Below are 21318 nucleotides of genomic sequence, written 5' to 3'. Positions count from 1 at the left end.
ATTTGTCATTAGTCATTTCCAGAATATCACCATGGTAACTGTAACTGATACTGAACTCATAACCTGGTAAGGAGCAGGTTATGTTCTGAGTTTCAGATTAAATCGGCTGTAAAAAGTGTTGTTTTTAACTAATCCTTTTCCTGATGATGTTCTTTATGAATGATATATGAGTGAAGTGTGTATGTAAAGTTGCTGAGTTGTATGTTAGTAATGCCACTGAACAAAAACATATTACAGCAACACAAACTGTGTGCATCGCATTGCCAGTTTGGTGATGCAGAGTTATCTTTTCCCATTCGCTTCAGGTCATATCAGCACTTAAAATTTTAGATAGCAGTTCATCCACACACTAAAGGAATGATGCAGCAGCTGATATTGGAGCTCAGAACACTTTAATTTAATGTGCAGTTGTCACATGAGAACTAAACAGGAGTCATTGAGAGCACATTAAATCAATTAGAAATTTTCTGCCAGCATGTCTCTCTGTTGCTTTTTATCGTAATATATTTTTATGTTCTCCATCCCTCCATTATATGACTTCATCTTTATTGACGTGGGCAGCTTACAATTGCTTAACTTTGTGCAGAATTAGAGTCAAAAGATGCGCCAGATGAAAACCTGGTTCACAGCAAGAGTTGAAAACCACCATCCTGATACCTGCTATCTCTGACTGGGTTTTAGGTTTTGTCGTGCTCATACAAACAAAGCCTTGTTATGTTGACCTTCCTTCGTAGTACAGCCCTCATACCACAGCAACAATACCAGGTTTGGATGCTGTGGTGTCACTGGACAGGGAGCACAGTGCATCACTCACTCAGCTAAGAGGGCAAATGTGATGTTGCTTGGGAAACTTTAAGTCTGGCCTTTTCCATGCTCTTGATTAAAGCATGTTCATACATTTGCTGCTTCTTGGACATGTTGACATGATGTTTCATGTCATGACTGTGTTGGTAGACAAGAGTGTCAGTTTTGGAGAGTATCTTAAAACTATGGTTTACATTCAATCCCAACATTTTTGGGATGTCCAATTACCATTTCTTTCTTTTATTATTATTACATATATATATATATATATATATATATATATATATATATATATATATATATATATATATATATATATATATATATATTTAGTTTTGTCTCGCTGCAATATAGCAGAATGATATAGATAAGAGTAAGGCATGACAGTCATATGTGCTACACACCTACCTCAACATTCTTATTTTCCACCTCGCTAGCATCAGACATAAATTCTGTGTTGCAGAATCATCATCAACATAAATCCTCAGGACACTGGGCTGATGTTTCTACATTGATGCTTTATGAACCCTAATTTGAATCATCTGTCCTAGACACAATACATGTCAGTCAAATAACTGCTGGGTTTATCATTAAGAAAGCCAAATATGGATTTCTAGAACTTGGATAAAAGGATTGGATCAGAGTTATGGTCAGTGGCATCTCCCTTTTTCCAAAATCTTGCAAGTTAATAATAGCATTATAAAAGCTTTTGTGCAGATTTGTATTTACCAGATTATATCTACATGTGTATATTCCACTTGACTGATGTAGTAGAAAACAACATAGTAAAGTATTATAATGATTTACTTGTGTCCATTCCTGGCTCATCATCAGGAGCTGATAACAGTGAATGGAACGCTGAATCGAAGATGAGATGGAACTCGTATCAAAGAGTTGTCAGGCTTCATCCCACTGGCCTACTTCTCAGGTGTGTTTGAAGATCTCCAGTCTGCTCCACAACATGAGCAGACACACCGTCTTTGTCACAACAAACAGCCTGTTCTCCTGTTATCCTCCACGTATTCAGCTCCAGCAGACAAAGCTGGTTGGTGTGAAAGTCTCCAGAGAGATGGCAGATAGATGGTTGGGTGTGGACATGAGTCAGACAGAGAGTAAATGATGTGATGTCCAGACGCTTCTTTCTAATTTGCTGCACATTACAGTTGCCTCTTGACTGACAACAAAGCAAAGCCATTTTTGCATATTTTCCACATGATTTTGGATTTTTAAAGACATAATCTGAAGTTTCTCAAAATATCATCAGTACTTTAATATATGGAAAAAATATCCTGCTTTGAAAAATCCACAAACAAAAGGTTTGGTCCACTTCACACTCTATAGGTGTTGGGACTGTGTGAATATTCACTGAGCTGCACATGATATAGGTTTGGTCTGCATGGAGCTAAAGGCTCCACATATGATGTGTGCAGTAGATTATAAAGTGTTTGTGTATGCAGTCATCATGGTGCACTGTGCCTACAGGCGTTCACTGATGATTTCTGAAAACCTTTAACAAGTACTTCTTGGGTTTAAATGAAAAGACAATACAATATGAAACTGAGGCTTTGCTGCTCTTAATGACTTTTTGCCCCAGCAGCAGCAGCAGGCCCTGACAGGAGTAAGAGTAGTGAGTTGATTCCTCAGTTGTCCATCCAACATCTTGGTGAACTCATAAAGAAGACTGATTGTCAGCTACTGTTGTGTGCCAGCACACAAAAAAAGACAGCAAAGTGTTCCTGACAGAATGAGCCTCATTATCACACTTTTACTCAGAAAAAATACAGGTTATAAACACGGACCTTCTGTTCCAGCATCAAATGTAATTGTGAGGGATGTGATAAGGCCTATTTATTGTCTATTTATTGACACAAACACATTTTTTCCAGTTGATGTCTGTCCAAAATTGTTGTTTTATGCTTCTAGAATCTTCTAAAAACTAATAAAAAAGAACAGAATCAAAATGTTCCTCTTCCTCTATCATTATTATTGTTGTTATTATTATACAATACAATTTAAAATGTAACTATTAATGATAAACACTTTAAAACTAAAGAAATATATTAACTTTTTTAATGTTTCTTTCTTTCTTTTTGACATTTGTTGTAGTATTGTCAATGGATTTTTAAAGGAGCCATATGTAGACATTGCACATGCAAAAATGAGTACAGCAGCCAAATTGTGAGTTTGAACTAAATAGGTTGTAATCCTGTTTAATACGCGATCTCTGGTTGAAGCGAGTTGTTTCCCTCTGCCCCCTCCTCCTTAGACATGGCAGAGACAGGCAGGCTGCAAGAGCTCTGCAGGACTGCAGGATGCGCACAGACTCCTAAATTGACAATAACAAGCTATGATTTCTACTAGAAAGAAAGTACTTTCTACATAAAACTGTTAGGTTTTATGTAGGTCTGTGGGTTATTTTGAGAAACTGGGTCATGACTTTTGGAGAGAGAAGCTGGTTTTGAATTTTTGAAATGGATTGCCATTTAGTTCCATTACATTAAAGAGAAGGCAGATGGCCGATATCCCCAAAACTCTGCAACTCACACCAAAACTACCTAGATAATTAAATAGTCCTAGAGGCCAGGAGGAAAACATGTCTTTTTATTTAGGGTGAACTGCCCCTTTAAGAGCTTAAACTTACAAAAGGTATGTAAGGTATTTAACCTCAGTAGCTGGTTTAACCTGAAAGTTAAACCTGCAGCTGAGCAGATGACAGAGCAGCATTACTCCTCCCTGTGATGTCTGATGGACAGCATGAAATCAAACAATAATCAGCCCGACTGACGGCCACGTTTGTCAGCTTAGGAATGTTTAATATTCCATATGGTCAGAAGCTAAAACATTTGAACAGAAAGGTGAAAAGAGTACATTTCACTGAATGCACTTACAGAGCAGAGCCACACCAGCTGCATCCATCTGAAATGAGATTATACTGGAGACCAGATACACAGAGCAGGGATACTGGATATCAGAAGTACAGGTAGATAAAAGAACATCTGTGTGTGTGAGAAAGTTTCTGTGTGTGTGTGTGTGTGCGTGCGTGCGTGCGTGCGTGTGTGTGTGTGTGTGTGTGTGTGTGTGATGCTGTCAGCCTAGTAGCACAATGAAACCTCAGTTCCTGGATCTGGTTAAATATAGCAGGGTTCTTCAGAGATAAAAAAATATTCTTCACAGTATTTTTTCATCACATCCATGCATGTCATCATAAATCATCCATGACACACTTCAAATGGCACTTTAAAAAAAAGGGAAAAAGAAAGAAAAAAGAAAGAGCAGGTTGTTTACTTTCGTTGACATGGTAGGTAGAAGGAGGAGTCGAGGATCAGACTCAAGGAATGTGTGTTTCTGGAGCGTGTGTGTGGGTTTGCTGCTGTTTCGTTTGATAAAAAGCTCCTAATCTGTGATGAGTTGAATCTTCTTCAGGGCTGCGTTTGATGTCAAGTTTCGCACAATACCACAAATGCACCAGAGACATACAGAACCTAGAAGAATGTTGGCGGATGGAGATCACAAGAACACTTAAAAACCCAGCTGAAATGATCCTGAAATGATAGATTTGCACAGAGAGAACTTTACTACCCCCGCCCACGCCCCACCCCCCCTCCTCAATTTTCCCTTTTTTTTTGTTTTCAAAAGCAGACACAGAACAAACAAATACAAAACAAATCATCTGGCACTGTGAGCACTTGGCATCTGTCAAATCATAAAACAACAGAACAGTGGAAATAAACGACACGATTTCGTCGACAGCCAACGTCTTCACAGAGGCAGCACAGTCCCACGCTCGCTCGCAGCAGTACAGTAGTAGATTAGTACCAGTCAGCTGACTGAAGGTGTCCGAGTAGTAAGTTAAGCAAGAGGCCACTCCCCCTGTTTGTCTCCAGGAGACCATTCTCAAGTCTGATTGTTAGCCAACCTATAAAGTGCTTTCAGAAAATCTCCTCCCCCTCTCATCATCATCATCATCACCATCATCATCCACATCTATACAACACATCAGTATGTCAGTTAGGGCAATGTTACGAGTAGGAAAGAAAAGAGAGGAAGAATTAAAAAGGGTCTATTCAGGCACGAGCAGAGAGCTCTTCTCTTTCCCCTCCTCTGTTCCTTCTCTCCACACCTCCTCTTTTCCTTTTCTCATGGTTTTCTTTTTTTTTTTTTTACTTCTTGAAGGGTGTCAGTCTGCCGATGTTGTGCCAGAAGGTGGAGGTTTTACGCTTGGGCTCAGCCAGCATGAAGACCTGCTGCTGGGGCAGAGCGGTGGGGAGGGAGGGGTGTTTCTGTCGCAGCAGGAAGTCATAGTAGGGTCTGGTCACCGCTGAGGAGGAGCAGGAAGAGAGAGACAAAAAATATCAGTACTCAAAGCATCTTTATGAGATGAGATATTATGAAATATTATGCTGACTGTCTTTATAGAGGCCTACAATTCTCACAGTGAGGGGGGCATGGCTAGACACAGGATGGAGTAGATGCATTGTTAGACAGAAAATAAAAAAATAAATTTTATTGAGTAAATTCTTTACAGAATGGCTCCTAAGCCTATGACCAAGAAGAATGAGAAACCTTCACCGAAAGACACAACATCTGACTGAAGTTTAAGTGGAGAAAAATTTGGCCAGCTAGCTCAAACCGCAAACCACGAGGTGACCCCTGCAGTGGAGATGGGTGATGCATGGCTAATGAAGTATTGCCATCAGATCTGCTCCAGGCAATAACAGACTTGAATAAAAGCCTAGATGAGAAATTTGTCAACCTGTCAACTCAAATCCAAAAGCTCCAGTTGGATGTCATGGAGAGCAAAGTTTAGGCAGTGATGTGTATCAAAATTTACAAAATACACAGCAAAAAGGAATTTCAAATAAGTTTTAAAAAGCCTTGTTTGTGGCAATAAAATCTTATTTTCTGTCTAAAAAACAATTTCTGCATTACATAAATAATCTCATTTTTAGAAAATATACCTAACTTTATTTTAATAAGATATATAAGATACTTTCACTCTTTTTTAACTTTTTATTTGCACAAAAAAATACTACAAAAATACAACAATGAAAGAAAGAAAAAAATAAATTAAGAAAGAAATGTGTCTGGAAAGGTCAGGGAGCCAGCAGGCTTATAGAAGGGATCTCCCTTGCTTTTAGGAAAAAACTAACAACAAATAAATACAATAATAATACTAATTAAAACTTACTAACATGAAAAACAAAAAATGACAATAAATAAAGCCCTGGCATGCTCAGTTGACTTGAAAGATGTCATTTCCACCATGTTTTTAGCCTGAATCTTCACTGTAGATCCTTAGCTTGGAGCCATGTTCATGTGCACATACACACTGTCTGAACTGGGTGTGTGTGTGTGTGGTGTGAGGGTGTGTGTGCACAAGTGAAGGGCATGTCGGAGCTTTAGGAGACTTGGATTACACCAGACGGTATAGTATAGTTTAGTATAGAGGCATTTTAGAGTTGTTTTCCTGTTGTTTTTTTTAAGTTTGAAAACTGGTCACCATTGCTTGGGAGATTCCGCAACGCTGTTTTCCTGTGTTTTGTGGACTAACAAAATAAACCAGACCTTCAGTTAACATGAGAGTGAGTAGATAATGACTTAATTATCACTTTTGTGGAACTATCCCTTTAACTCATTATAGTTTAATATGAGATGACAGACAGCAGATCTCATGGTGGGGACTGACTTCTGGGAACAACTGCGTGCAACTAAACAGATGGTGGTGGTGTGTATAATACTGGCTGTGATGTGTTCAGAATCGCCTAAAAAAAGAATTAAAAAAGCGACGCTGATTATTCCTCTGTTCCCTCTTGAAGCACCAACAACACCTCTGGTACTTCAGCATGTTTACACTATGCAGAAGAGCATTCTTTGCTCATACTGGTCAACATGTCGTGGGAGGCAAAAAAGTGCTAACATGCTCCTTTTATTGTTTGAGGCGCTCACAGTGGTGCATCGTCACCTGCTGTGTCCCACTACATGGGATAAAATGATCAATGTCTGCACCTGACCCCTACTGACATTAACAAACCCAAAGATGCCCTACATCTGACTATAATCTGAAATGGTGTAGTCTGAGCCCAGCTTCAAGGAAAACTTGGTGAGAGTGTGCGTGTAGGACTGTTCATAAATAACTCTGCTGTTCTGTTTTTAGTCCCAGTAAACCTTTACTGTGATTCTTAAAATGGAATGTGAGACGGTGGAGAGTAAAGAACACAGTCCTTGTCCTGGTGACATTCAATGAAAAAGAGCTGCTGTATGCATTATACATCACTGCTTATATATTATACATAGTCAGGTGGCCCATGTCCAAACCCAGGGAGGAAGGAAGACATCTTGAGACTGATAGAGGAGGATTATATTTCCTGACAAAAGGAAATTAAATTTAATAAAGAGGGTGTAAAGTCTGAAACAAACACTACACTCATACTGTACCATCTAATGTGCAACTACTCAAGTCCATCAAATCACATCACTTGTCTTTGAATACCTTTGGGTTTTCCAGCTGGATGGCTTTTGCAGGCGTTCAGCATGGCCTGTTTCTTCTGGACCTCAGTGAGAGAGAAGCCTGAGGACAGACAGATACACTGCTTCACTATCAAGCTCTCTGCATGAACCCGTGTTTCTTTCATGGAGAAAAAGTGGAAAACATGACAGAAAACCTGGCAACTCAAACAGCAACAACAGCAGTAAGCCATCACGGGTAAGTGAAGGCACTCCACGTTTGTTAGACCTCAAGCACGGTGAAAGTGTTAAAAATTATGTAAATATGTAGCTTTTTGTCTTTGATGCTTGATTGAATTGTTTGAATCTTCTATGCAACATCAGATCACAACACAGAGAACAAAGTAAAATCAGGTGTGTTGTGTTTCATTGTAAAGCAGTATTAATGTGTCAATAATAAATGCAAAATGCGTTCATTAGTTTTTTGACGAGCCAAAATATAAACAATCAACTGTCCAATCACAAGATAGAGACATTGACCTTGGGTGGGGTTTATTATTGCTGGTAGCTGCCATGACATTCAGTCTTAATATTAAAGGGCCAATGTGTAGGATTTAGTGGCATCTAGTGGTGAGCTTGCAGATTGCAAACACCTCGCCTCACCCTCCCCTAACGAGCATATGGGAGAACCTACGATGAAATTAGTAGATATAAAGGGATCATTCTAAGGTGATGACAACACAATGAACCTTACATACAAATGTTCTCTTAATTTTGTTCAGATAAATGAATTGTTCTTATTTTGTTGGGAACCCACTGATTTCTGGAATTCACAAATGTTGTATTTCTTTTACTAATGGTTGATAGCACTCTCACCAAGATGAGAGAAAAACATCTTGTCCACATCTTGTCAGTAGCACAGAAATAACAGAAAGCTTGTAATTACCTTTCTTTTATCACCAACCATGTAATAAAACAACAAAAACAAAAACATTTATTTAATTCTAAGTCTTACTGTTTAATTTCTTTATTCTTTAACCTCAGTATTTCCACACAGCACAACACCTGCCTGTATATATTGTTTAGGAGGCGTTACCCATACTAATAACATACTATTGGCCCCGTCCCACCAGTTTATGATGAAGTAGGAGTCATCATGCAGCACACCTGGGTCAGAGCAGATTTGGGTGGTTAAGATCGTTTGGTACATCTGAGGTTGACTTCTCTTAACAGAAAATTAAGAGACAATTTTAGAGAATGTTGCTGCATGAGGCCCAGAGTTTTATTTTCAGTTGATTATACATAAATGAAAACATATTTAAGACTTGCATACTTATATTATATTCCATGTCTAACATATGCTGCCCATCGATCATCCTGATTCTGACACACTGGACCTTTAATGGCAGTAATCTTGTAATGTAACAAGTTACTTTTAAAAATAGTGCCACCCAACACTTGCCAACATGCATTTGCAGATAATGGATTGCAGGTCAGAGTGAAGATAACAGAGCAGAGGACAGGAGGCTGTGCTGTGTGTAATGGAGGGAAATGAGGTGGAATCACTGACACGTTCTTTAGAAATCCATTTGCTGATGTCAGCCCCACGTTTCCTGACCCGCTGCCAACAGAGGATATAAAAGTATTAATGTTGATGTAGTGGAGGAAGAGGACAGGAGGAGACTGGTCACATGACTGTATACAGAAACAGCTCTGTTGTTTGCAGAGGAGGAGGCTGAGCGATCACAGTTGTGATGTGTGTCTGACCTGTCTCACGGTCATGCTGGACCTGGATCCTCTCATCAGCGAAGGCTCGGAGCCAGCGCTGTTTATGCTCAGGCTTCTTGGCACACAGGAGGTGGACCTCGTCGCCGGCCAGCGAGCGCAGCTTCAGGGCGTTCTTCACACTGATGTTGAAGTCCTTCTCCTTGCCATCCTCCACGTCGATCACCTCCATGTGGTCCATGTCCACCCGACCCTTGTAGTACAGCATGTCCCGGCGCAGGAGGTCCTGCAGAGAGGAGGACAGAAAAGTCAGCCAAGAGCCAAAGAGCTGGAACATATGTCTCACACTATCTTTTATCCAATTTTCAACAGGGTAGCATAACAAGAAAGTCATTATGAGCCAGGCTTTTCAAGATAAATGTCCCAACAGTCACTATATGTTAACACAGTGGTCCCAAACATGGAGAATGGCCCCTCTAGTGGGGTGCAGAGCCCCTGCAAGGGGGGCATGGATGACCAGAATAAATTTACATATATATACAGTATCTCACAAAATTGAGTACACCCCTCACATTTCTGCAAATATTTAATTAAACCTTTTCGTGGGACAACACTGAAGAAATGACACTTTGATACAATGTAAAGTAGTCAGTGTACAGCTTGTATAACAGTGTAAATTTACTGTCCCCTCAAAATAACTCAACACACAGTCATTAATGTGTACACCACTGGCAACAAAAGTGAGTACACCCCTAGATGAAAATGTCCAAATTGGGCCCCATTAGCCATTTTCCCTCCCCAGGGTCATTTGACTTGTTAGTGTTACAAGGTCTCAGGTGTGAATGGGGAGCAGGTGTGTTAAATTTGGTGTTATCGCTCTCACACTCTCTCATACTGATCACTGGAAGTTCAACATGGCACCTCATGGCAAAGAACTCTCTGAGGATCTGAAAAAAAGAATTGTTGCTCTACATAAAGATGGCCTAGGCTGTAAGAAGATTGCCAACACCCTGAAACTGAGCTGCAGCACGGTGGCATCATATTGGTCTGCATGGCTGTCATCCCAGAAGGAAACCTATTCTAAAGATGATGCACATGAAAGCCCACAAACAGTTTGCTAAAGACAAGCAGACTAAGGACATGGATTACTGGAACCATGTCCTGTGGTCTGATGAGAACAAGATAAACTTATTTGGTTCAGATGGTGTCAAGCGTGTGTGGCGGCAACCAGGTGTTGAGTACAGAGACAAGTATGTCTTGCCTACAGTCAAGCATGGTGGTAGGAGTGTCATGGTCTGGGGCTGCATGAGTGCTGCTGGCACTGGGGAGCTACGGTTCATTGAGGGAACCATGAAAGCCAACATGTACTGTGACATACTGAAGAACAGCATGATCACCTCCCATTGGAAACTGGGCCGCAGGGCAGTATTCCAACATGATAATGACACCAAACACACCTCCAAGACGACCACTGCCTTGCTAAAGAAGCTGAGGGTAAAGGTGATGGACTGGCCAAGCATGTCTTCAGACCTAAACCCTATTGAGCTTCTGTGGGGCATCCTCCAACGGAAGGTGAAGGAGCGCAAGGTCTCTAACATCCACCAGCCCCGTGATGTCATAATGGACGAGCGGAAGAGGATTTCAGTAACAGCCTGTGAAGCTCTGGTGAACTCCACGCCCAAGAGGCTTAAGGCAATGCTGGAAAATAATGGTGGCCACACAAAATATTGACACTTTGGGCCCAATTTGGACATTTTCACCTAAGGGTGTACTCACTTTTGTTGCCAGCGATTTAGACATTAATGACTGTGTGTGGAGTTATTTTGAGGGGACAGTAAATTTACACTGTTATACAAGCTGTACACTGACTACATTACATTGTATCAAAGTGTCATTTCTTCAGTGTTGTCCCATGAAAAGATATAATTAAATATTTGCAGAAATGTCATAAATGTGAGGGGTGTACTCACTTTTGTGAGATACTGTATATATATAAATTAGTATTAAATTAGTATGATTCAAGCTGACATTTATTTCACTGAAATGCAACTCAGATCGTTTTTTATTAGTTGCTTCCCCTAAAATTAGTAATGACTGATAAATAATGGTTGGTTGGGACAAGCCAGAAAAAGTTTGGGAACCACTGTGTTAACAAAAAACAAGGGATGGGCCTAGATCTTCAAAATAAAAACACGGAAAGTAATTGAATATCAATAAGGAACTGAGGACATGGCTATTTTTTTTTAAAATAAAAACTCCAAAGAGCAACTGTATCTTAACAGGAAGCTCAGGAGAAAGTTCTTAATGGCCACTGTATGTTAAAGGGACTCAGGACAGACCTTGTCTTTCAAACTAAAAGCCCCAGCCATAAACTGTATCTTAACAGGAAGCTCCAGATGATGCTTGTTTTTCAAAATAAAAGCCCCCAAAAGTCACTTAACAAAAACTAGGTATCAGCCTACATTTTCAAAATAAAAGACACAGAGAGCAATTGTACATTAACAGGGAACTGATGACGAGGCTGTTTTTTTTCCTCATTAAGCTCCATAAACCAACTGTGATGATGCCCATTTGGGAAATACAAGTTGTTAATGCCCTTCGAAACTGTCCTTGGGCCTCAGGCAAGAACATTTTCATATTCTTATCTTAAATTTCTCTTACTTTGTTTTGTACAAAGGGCTCGTACAAACATATTACATCAGATTCAACAAACGCTCATAACTTCAGATAACCATGTAAATGATCCACCTGTGTGTTTCTGAATACATGAGAGAAAATTCAAAATATGAGAAAATTGGTGAATGTGAGAAGTTCTCCTAAATCACTCATACACATCACTTAAGAACAAACCTGTTCGTATGAGCAGTTCTTGCAGGAGGCTCATTATTTTTGTCTTCTTTGGCTTAAATGGTGACATGAAAATGAATGTAACTTTTAGGCACATTTTGATGGGCACATACCATCAAGCATTCAATAAACGTAGTTAATATTTGGATCATGTCCTCTCCTGAATTAGTAACCAGCTATATTGCTCAGTATGAAAGGTTTGATTGCCTCACTAGAGCTCAATTAAGGACTAGATTAAGGAGGAGGAGTGTCACCGCTCTATTGACTTCATACATTAGAATTACTTTGTATATTTCTCATATACAAAAAAATAAACCAACCATTTGTGTTGTACAAGTGCACCATAAAGCAGATCATTTCCACTTCAGGGAATCTATGCTCTCTAATGACACCAGCTCAGCCACAAGTTGAGAAACAGAAGAAGCCTGAAAGGACTCAAAATGTGTCACCATCTACAGTTAGAGATGCTACAAGTCCACTTTTTTACCCTTTTAGAAGGAGGAGGAGGGTTTATTATGAAGAAACAGTGTAAAGTACCTTTTTGCAGTAAACCATCTGATGATCGAAGAGGAAAAACATTCTCTGTTGACTCTTGGCCTGAGGCTGAGACAGCTTGGTCAACTCCCCCGAAAAGATGAGATCAGAGCTCCTGCTGAGGACGTCCTCACCCTGAATGGATCCAAACACACACACACACACACACACACACACACACACACACACACACACACACACACACACACAGTTGTAGTTGCATTGAGCAGTATAAAGTAAGAGATCAGAACATAGATGTTGTTTAGCACACCTCCCAGTCCTCTATGGAGCTCTGCCACTGGGCGATCTTATCGATGTTCTCAAGGCGCCGTTTCCTCTCATTGATCAGCCTGGCCACATTCTTCATGGCGTTTAAGGCTGCCTCCACGTCTTTGTAGTCCCTAAAGGTCACATAGTGACACAAAGAAGTTAGAAACCTGGAGAGGATGTCTACCTATATTCTAGATTTTTCTTGTAGTCATGAAATTTCATGAAAAGACTCAAACCTTCAGTGTATGTATCGACTAACTAATGTATTATGTGTGTATCCTGATTCCTCTCTGTCATACAGCTCCATTTTTTCACCAACTATTAAAAACACACCAATGAGCCACACTGCTGCATGGCTGACATGTTCCTTCATCACCAGGAACACAACCACTGGAGTTTATTTTGACTCAATCCTGCATACGCTGACCGCTTCCCTCAATATTCACTACCACATCACACATGTATCAATTGGCGGCTGAAAATAGTCCCGAACAAATGCACTATAATGTCCTCCTGTTTGAGTAACATTTGTTAAAAACTACAGTAAGCAGCTTATAGGAAGCTACTGCACTTCAAGAGGAGAAGTGCCACAGATGGGGGAGGACAGTCAGAAAGTATTGAGACTTTTGGTGTTTTCATTAAATTGGTTGACAGTGAGAAAATATCAAATAACACCTCATCACTGTCCAGTGAAAAACACTTTCCACCCTTTTTGTTTCATGGCAGGACATTTTTCAGATGATATGGTGGTTTTGTAAATTGTTTTTCTGGCCTAAGAAATAGGAAAAGTGTCTCAACTCATAAAAAAGCACCCCCTCCTTCGGTTTTATTGAAACATTAAAGTAATCAAATATGGAGATAAGCAGTTTTTACAGGACAGCGATAACCAGCTCTGTGCTCTAATGAGTGAACCAGCACAAACATGAAGTGTGATGCTGTAAGACAATTTGTTAATCAGTTACATTTGCTGGAATTTACCAAATTATACTACATACTGTACACCAAAAACATTCCTGGTGTGTGTATAAAACATAAATATAACCAGGAGGCACTGTTATGAGGGCAAATACAATGTTTCGTATTAGGGCTGTCACAATATCAGATTGTTAATACATGGGAATTAGAAAATATCTATAGAAAATTAAAAAAAAAAAAAAAGCTATCAGTCAGCGTCATCTTTAACATTGATTATTGTGTGTTTTGTCTCTTTTTTGTCAAATGAATTACACTCAAAATTGATGTACAAGGAAATGAAGAGAGTCTGTGACCAAAACTGTACAAAAGCTGCAAAAAGTGCAGTTATACAGTGGACAGTGAAACGGTGTGTGGAGGGGACACAGGAGACGTAGTGAGAATGGAAAGAAATGTAAATGATCTAAGGGCATACAGTATGTTTAAGAGGTGCTGGATTATTTACATTAAGTTTATCATTAACAAGATATCAAAATTAAATTCTTTAAATATGTTTTTTGTTTGTTGTCAGTAGTGGTTTATTGCAACACCCCTAATTCATACTTTGAATATTCAGACTTTATCAAAGTATTGTTTATTTTATTACATGTAAAATGGTCAAATTCTTGAAAATGTTCATTTGAGAACTGTTGATTAACAATATACACGAATTTTGATTATTTTCCTGTGATCAATTTTATTAAGAAAGCATCTACCAGACTGAATCAAATGTACCACTAGAAAGTCACATTTAGTAAAAGAAAAGATTTGGTAAAAGAAAAAAATATAATTAATACTCCTTTATTAGTTCAACTCCACTGAAGACAGTTGGAGAAAAAGACAGTCAGTGAACCTTGATTTATTTATTTTTGATAAAATAATGTTTTCAAGGTAAAATAAATGAACTTTCAAACTCATTTGCATCTATACTTGCTAACCATGGACCATGGAGAGAGAGCCTATGTCTGTAGCATGGCTCTTCAACAGGGGGTTCACGACCCCTAGAGGGGTCCTCAGAGTTAATGCAGGGGGTCGCCCAAATCATTGCTTGATCATTTCTTTTTAAAAATGAAAATATGTTTGAAAATACACATTGATATGAATCCATCAAATTATTAGCAAAGATAAATGTATAAATTCATAAACCCCCAAATATTTAACCTACACAACATTCACAAAACACTACCCATGAATCCCCGTGCAATCAAATGCACTCCTTAAAGTACAGAGGGTGAGGCTAATGCACATTAGCCATGCTACACCTGCTGCTGACTTAGCAACTATGTGTAAGTGCAAACAAGAGGAGACCCAAAAATATTAAATGGCATATATTTAGTAGGGGGTCAGATCAGGGGTCCATGACCTGAAAAACACTGAAGATCCCTGGTTTAAAGGAGGAAATAATTAAAGTTCCGTTTCATTTTGACATCAGAACATTTTTGCGTCTCCTGAAACGTGCAGAGCGTGCAGTCACCTGTGCTGTGGGTTGGTGTATTTGAGCAGCTCGGCTAGCTGCAGCGGATACTTGCAGATCTTCTGAACTGGTGTGAGCAGGAAGCCGTCCAATGAAATGTCGATCATTTTCTGGAGCAGTCGGCACGCCTCGAAGAAGAACACGTACTTGTTGACCTTCATGAGCTTGGAGAGCTGGACGCAGGCGTTGGGGTGATTGTTGCAATACTCTGAATAGATCTGGAAATCTGTTTGCTGCACAGAAAAGACAGCAAGAGGAAGAGTTAGAACAGAGACAACAGTTTGGGTACAGTGTTGATCTGAGGGTCAAAAAGTTTGACCTCACATTTACTGTAAGGAAATGGTTCATGAAGGATATCTATATCAGTATGAGGCTTTTAGAAAACAAAATGACTGAAGGAGATGTAATAAAGAGGCAGTGTGACGTGGAAATTCACAGACTTTCTTCAGGTTTCCTGGATTGACCACTGTGACTGGTCTTACGTGTTCGAGGAAGCAGCAGCCGATCTCGCTGAGGTGGGGCTGCTCCTTGTTGAACTTCTTCTCCAGGCCTTTGAGGAACTTCCTCTGGAACCGGTAGATCTCTTCAATGTTGCCAAAGATGGTCCGAAGCTGCTCCTCAGTGAACATGTCTGTCCTCTTACGACACTGTTTGATGTAACCCTGAGGAAAACACAAACATACTACATAAGTAAATACACTTAAACACTCATACATATACTGTACATTAACACACATGTATTGTATATGCTGTTGGAGTGCAGGAGTTGCTCGCTCCACTGCTCGTCAGTCCACTTATCTATACTGGCTCAAAGAGTTTTTTATGCATTTAATGCAAGTAAATCATAAAGATGGTGGTAACACAGCCAACCCGATGACTAATCTGATTGGACAAATTACTTCCTGTGGGTTGTCCTTGGATGATGTATTGCAAACAATTCAATCAAATCCTGAGTACTTGAACAGTGTTATTTTATGAATCTGTTATCTTTGACTTCGGTTTACAACTTTAGATTAAACTCAGGTTTTATTATCATTTTGAAACCCATGCAGTATCTTTAATGCAATATTGTGTTTTAATGGAGCAAATGGAGAAATTCATTGTCTTTTTCAAGTCTCTCTACAGTCCACAGGACGTTTAAAATGGAGGAAAACCAGAGCCCATTTTCGATTATGAATAGAATTGAACTGATTGTGATGTTATTTTTCATCAAGAAATGGACTTTTCAGTTGAATTATCATATACAGTACACAGACAACCAACATCTATGTTCATCAGGAGTGTCAAACATATGGCCCACACCAGAACTGGCCCTCTGAATGGACCGATCCAACCCACAAGATGATGTGCACAGTGTGAAGACTACAGAGAAGTCATTAATCCCCCACTTTTTTGAAATAAAATGCACTGATATTCTTAATTTGTCCACTGTGTTTGTGCTGCCTTATGAAAGTAGCAAGCTATATACTTACTACATTATTATAGATGCCATATGTTTTTGTTACATGACACAACCTGTCACATGTAGGCTACTGCTCATGCAGGAGGTGCACATTGGACACAGGGTGTCAGGTTTTCCAAGCAAATTGGACAAGTCCCTATTTCTTCACACAGGTAAATGGGAAGCCAGTGTGCTTGGTGTGTTCACACCTTTAAGTGCTCAGGGAGTATAATATTCAGCATCAGTATCAGACTCATCGTGGTGAAAAATACAAGAACTTGCAAGGTTATTATTACTTACTTATATCATCAGAATCAAAGTCATATCTCACTCTGAGGGGGTACATGCATGCTGAAGGCTGTGGAAATCATGACAAATGCATGGTTCATTAATTATGAATGTTTCTTAGAAGGCACTTCTATACACTAACAAAGAGGGAAAATATGGAGGTGTTGGTATTTATAGGTTTTATTGCTCCGGCCATTCTAAGATCAATTGGCTGTATGTGGCCCATGAAGCACAATGAGTTTGACACCTCTGATGTAAGTAATAATGCACAATGCGGGGCCTGACAACATGTCATTCTGCCAAATCCATTATGTTTTAGATGAGCTCAGACTGCTGTCAGAGCTGTGACAACTCACCAAAGCAAAGAGGGAGGCTGTGTTTCAAACCTCATCCATTTTTAGTGTGTTGATATTCAGTTTAAAACCCGGCTCATCTGCTCACCTCCTGTGTCTGTGCACTCTTTACTTTAAGGACCACAGTGGAAATTATTCTTGGATTTTATCGCATCTTCCTTGACATTTTATTGAAGTTAGTGATTTGATGTCCTCTATCTGCTCATAATATTAATTCAACTAAACTAAAACTAGCATTCATGGTGAGGTTAGTTTCACTGATGAGATAATAGTTCATGCAGCCTCTACTTTAAGGATTTGGACCAGTGGTTACACTGTTCTAACTTCTAACTACGTTTGAGCCCTGACAGCTAATTAGTAAAGAGTATTTTATTTTATTCACACATAGACAAGCTGAAGACAGCCAGCTGATGCACATACCATAGTGTTTCTAGAGAATGCTAATGGTAGGACCTGTCTCTACAAAGGCTTTTATGAAAAAAGACCACATTGAGATAACACTGAGATAAAAAGATGGTAAACTGAATGTAACAAAATATTATAAAGCTAAGAAAAAACTGACTAGAGCAAGCAATAAAGCACACATTTAAAGACAATATGTATAAAAAGTAGACATGAGTCCATGTTTGTTGCAGAATTAGAAAGGATTTGGACTTTGTTTCTTTCACAGAAAAAAACTGTCTGAGCAAAAGAATGGAACTTTACAACTGTTTACTGGAGCTGCTGTATAAACAAGACAACAGATGTTTTATCACATAATCTGATCCAGACCTCACAGATGTCCTTCAGGTGCTTGATGTAGTCTCTCTCTGTGCTCATGATCTCGTTGATGACGTTGGTCCTCATCTGCTCTTTGCAGGGTAAACCAGGTCCCAGCAACAAGCCCAGACCTGCCCGGTCCTCTTCCCCGGCCTGAGCCTCCTCCAGGTGGGCCAGGTACTCCTCCATCGGCTCATCCTGGTTCACACGCAACTGAGGAGGACACAGGTCACTTAAAACCACAGGAAGACTCAACTCTGCAAAAATCACGAGGCCGGTTTCACAAAGATATTTAGACCTGTTAGACTAGTTTTAATTTTGTTCATAGTTTAGTCTGTTGATAAACCATTTCACAAAAATAAAGACTGACTAATGGTAAACTAGAAAAATTAGAAACCTTACCCCCAAGCTGACTCATGCTCAAGACCTGTGTTACCATGGTAACAATCAGTGCCACCAAGTGATCATTAACACCCAACAACAAAAAAAGGAGGAAAACATGGCTCATAATTTGTGGCTTGCTCACATTGTTATGGAGAGAGCAATGATTTCTTGAGTTTTGTACAATATTTTGATATTTTTTGAACATCTTTGATGCTCCTCTCAAAACAATTATTTTACATATCAGATTTTTTCTGTATTGTTTCACTCTTCACTAAACTTTCCAAGTAAAATGCCCTTGTAACGGTTGAGTTCTTCCAAAAGACACATATTTGCTGCTGGGGTAAACAGAGCTGAGTGGTTGGATGTGGTCTCTTGGTCAGCCTTTTTTTTTTTTAAATGGCCTTAATTTATCCAGAATTCATTGTACTTAAGCTAGTAAAGAATGCTTTGTGCAATGGATGAACATCTATCTTAAATCTGACTATTTGTTACATCTAACCCATTGTCGAAGTCTACTGTATCTTTGTGAAACATGGATGGGAACTGAAGTTACAAGTTTTGTAATAGATTCTGGATTACAGCTGGTATTTAATGAGAGGAACAACTGCACAAAAGACACTATAAAAGAAGGACACACGCACCCCCGAGGCCCACTGGGTTGAGTGCTGGATCACAAAATATCAAATACATAAAAAAAGAAAAAATGCAGGACCCGCACACCAGAAGAGCTCCTGTATGAAAGCACTTTCTTTGTTTCTACAGGATATGTACCACGTGGCATAATCTAATGCATTGTGGGTATTTAAGATGGTAACTCTGTATAAATGAATAGCAGTCTGAGGAAGAGTGTCCAGCTCGAAATGTTACGCTGATAAATTTTCATACAGGAGCTCTTTTGGTGTGCAGATCCTGTGTTTTCTCTTTTTAGGAACAACTGTACAAACATATTGTTAAACCTACGCTGTGTCAAGAGAGTTTCCTTGCTTGTAAACCCTAGTGCGAGACATGATGGATAATTTGGAATATCTGAAGTGTGGTTGTATGAAATGTGGTTGTATGAGATACAGTCAGTGTATTACTGTTTAAAATAATGTCACCATGCTGTCAGATAGCCTTTCCTGACAGGAAAACACCATTATATAAACCAAATATCATTCTCTCTCTCTCACTCACCCAAACTTACTGAATCTCAACTAAACTTTTAAAAACACAGGAGTCACACAATAATACAAACTAACTACCTGCTCCAGGCAGCAGTAGCCCAGCAACTTGTTTGTTCTGAGATGTAAAATTGCTGTTTTGCCAGAAGGAGTCTGGTTGAGTGAGAGAAAGTGATATTTGGCTTATATAATGGTGGTTTTCTGACAGAAAGTCTTTTTAACAGCAAGATAAAGCAGTGAATATATTCCAAATAAAGTCTACTCAGGTGTCTAATGTTGCTGCTGACCCTGACCACAGCAGGACATTGATTAACTTCCTACACCAGTATTCCTGCTGATTCTCCAAACTGGCGGTGTGCTGACCTCCATCTACTGTAGATAATACACTGCCTGTGGAGAAGTAGCTCATACAAACACACTCCAAAAATTCAAACCATCCCTTTAATCCCACAAAAACAAAGCTCTAATTTTGCAGACTAGAGCATTATCGATAGCAGGAGAAGCTCCATGTGATTCAGTGTGGCAGTGTTGCAGCAGCTGCAGTCATTAATCACACAGTGTAATTAAAAAAAAGCTCCTCCAGCAGTCTGGATAGAGTTTGTCTCACCCGCACGAAGCTGGCAGGGAACCAGCCTTCGCTGTCCATGATGCGACCCCACCACCACTCCTTGTTAGTAGCATCCACTACTTCGATGACATCCCCGGCCTTGAAGCCCAGCTCCTGGTCGTCCATGGTGACATGGTCCCAGAGGGCCTCGGCGTACACCACGCTGCCATCGCTGATCAGCTGCAGAACAGGCACAAAAGAAGGGACAGAGGTCAGGCTTCTAGTTAGTCTAGTTCTAGTTTCAGCACATGGTACGACATGTTAGTTAGTACTAACCACAACATGCACTGTAATGTGGTTTCAAGAGCAGAACGTCTTGGTCATACAATGAATATTGTTGTCAACAACCAGCCATTAAAATGACAAAGGCAACCTGTTAATCATTTCTTCTCAGTAAAGTCTTACTTTTACTAGATTTTTAAGAGTAAATTTCAAGCACTTTCAAGGTACCTATACCAAAAACTTCCAAAGTCTCTAAGTCTTTCATCATATCTAAATTGTTACTATAAATACAACTGAAAATTCCTTTAAACTGACAAAAATAAATGTATATTGTCACTTTGTTTGCTTTACCAGCTGTTCATATTTTTTTCACATTAATTTTTATGTGAAACACTAATGTTTAAAGGGACAGTTCACTCCAACATTTTTCCTCTGGCCTGTAGTGTTATTTATCTGTCTAGATTTTTTTGATGTGAGCTGCAGGGTTTTGGAGATTTTGGTCGTAGAGATGCCTTCTCTCCAATATATTGGAACTAAATGGCACAAAAACATCTGAAAAATTCAAAACCAGTGTCTCTTTCTAGAAATCATGACCTGCTTTCTCAGCTTTGAGAGCTTTGAGACCAATTTCATGTCGGAACTACTTTTTTCTACAGTAGAATTTTCAGACATACTTTCTTTTATACTAGACAGTAAGTAGTTTCTACATGAAACTGCTCACAATAAGGTGTGTGAATTATCATGTGTGACTGACTCAGGATTTTTGGAAAGGGACACTGGTTTTGAAATTTTAGGTATTTATATATTTTCAGCTCTTTGAGCAGCACAAGCTGAGAGCCATTTAGTTCCATTATATTGGAGAGAAGGCCGATATCTCCAAATAAAGAGCACTGTATTTTTGATTTTGGAGTGAACTGTCCCTTTAAAGTATTTTTGCAAGGAGTGTATTCTAGGCTTTGGGAGATTGGCTGAATATATCGGCTTTCTGCAATTTTGGTCCATTTGTTTATTTTGACCAAACCAGAGTTGGTGACAGTTGGAACAGTGGAGAAATG

General features: G+C 39.4%; 1 protein-coding gene across 4 annotated transcripts in view; it reads right to left on the bottom strand.

Annotated features, from left to right (window-relative positions):
- Positions 1-3596: 3596 nt before the first annotated feature.
- The window catches only part of LOC146307185 (rho guanine nucleotide exchange factor 4-like), a 199703-nt gene continuing 181981 nt past the window's right edge, over positions 3597-21318 (bottom strand). For all 4 annotated transcript variants that reach the window (XM_084746808.1, XM_084746810.1, XM_084746809.1 and 1 more), the window contains 9 exons: positions 20042-20221; positions 17903-18103; positions 15532-15711; positions 15050-15282; positions 12626-12755; positions 12358-12489; positions 9016-9259; positions 7295-7372; positions 3597-5122 (listed from right to left, as the gene is read on the bottom strand). In XM_084746808.1, the coding sequence (XP_084602934.1) occupies positions 4965-5122; positions 7295-7372; positions 9016-9259; positions 12358-12489; positions 12626-12755; positions 15050-15282; positions 15532-15711; positions 17903-18103; positions 20042-20221 (1536 nt within the window). In that variant the 3' untranslated portion in view covers positions 3597-4964. The remainder of the gene's footprint in view (positions 5123-7294; positions 7373-9015; positions 9260-12357; positions 12490-12625; positions 12756-15049; positions 15283-15531; positions 15712-17902; positions 18104-20041; positions 20222-21318) is intronic.

This window comes from Lutjanus erythropterus, chromosome 21, assembly GCF_056507025.1.
Source record: "Lutjanus erythropterus isolate fLutEry1 chromosome 21, fLutEry1.hap2, whole genome shotgun sequence".
Taxonomy (NCBI): domain Eukaryota; kingdom Metazoa; phylum Chordata; class Actinopteri; order Lutjaniformes; family Lutjanidae; genus Lutjanus; species Lutjanus erythropterus.
This window is presented reverse-complemented; position numbering and strand designations above follow the sequence as displayed.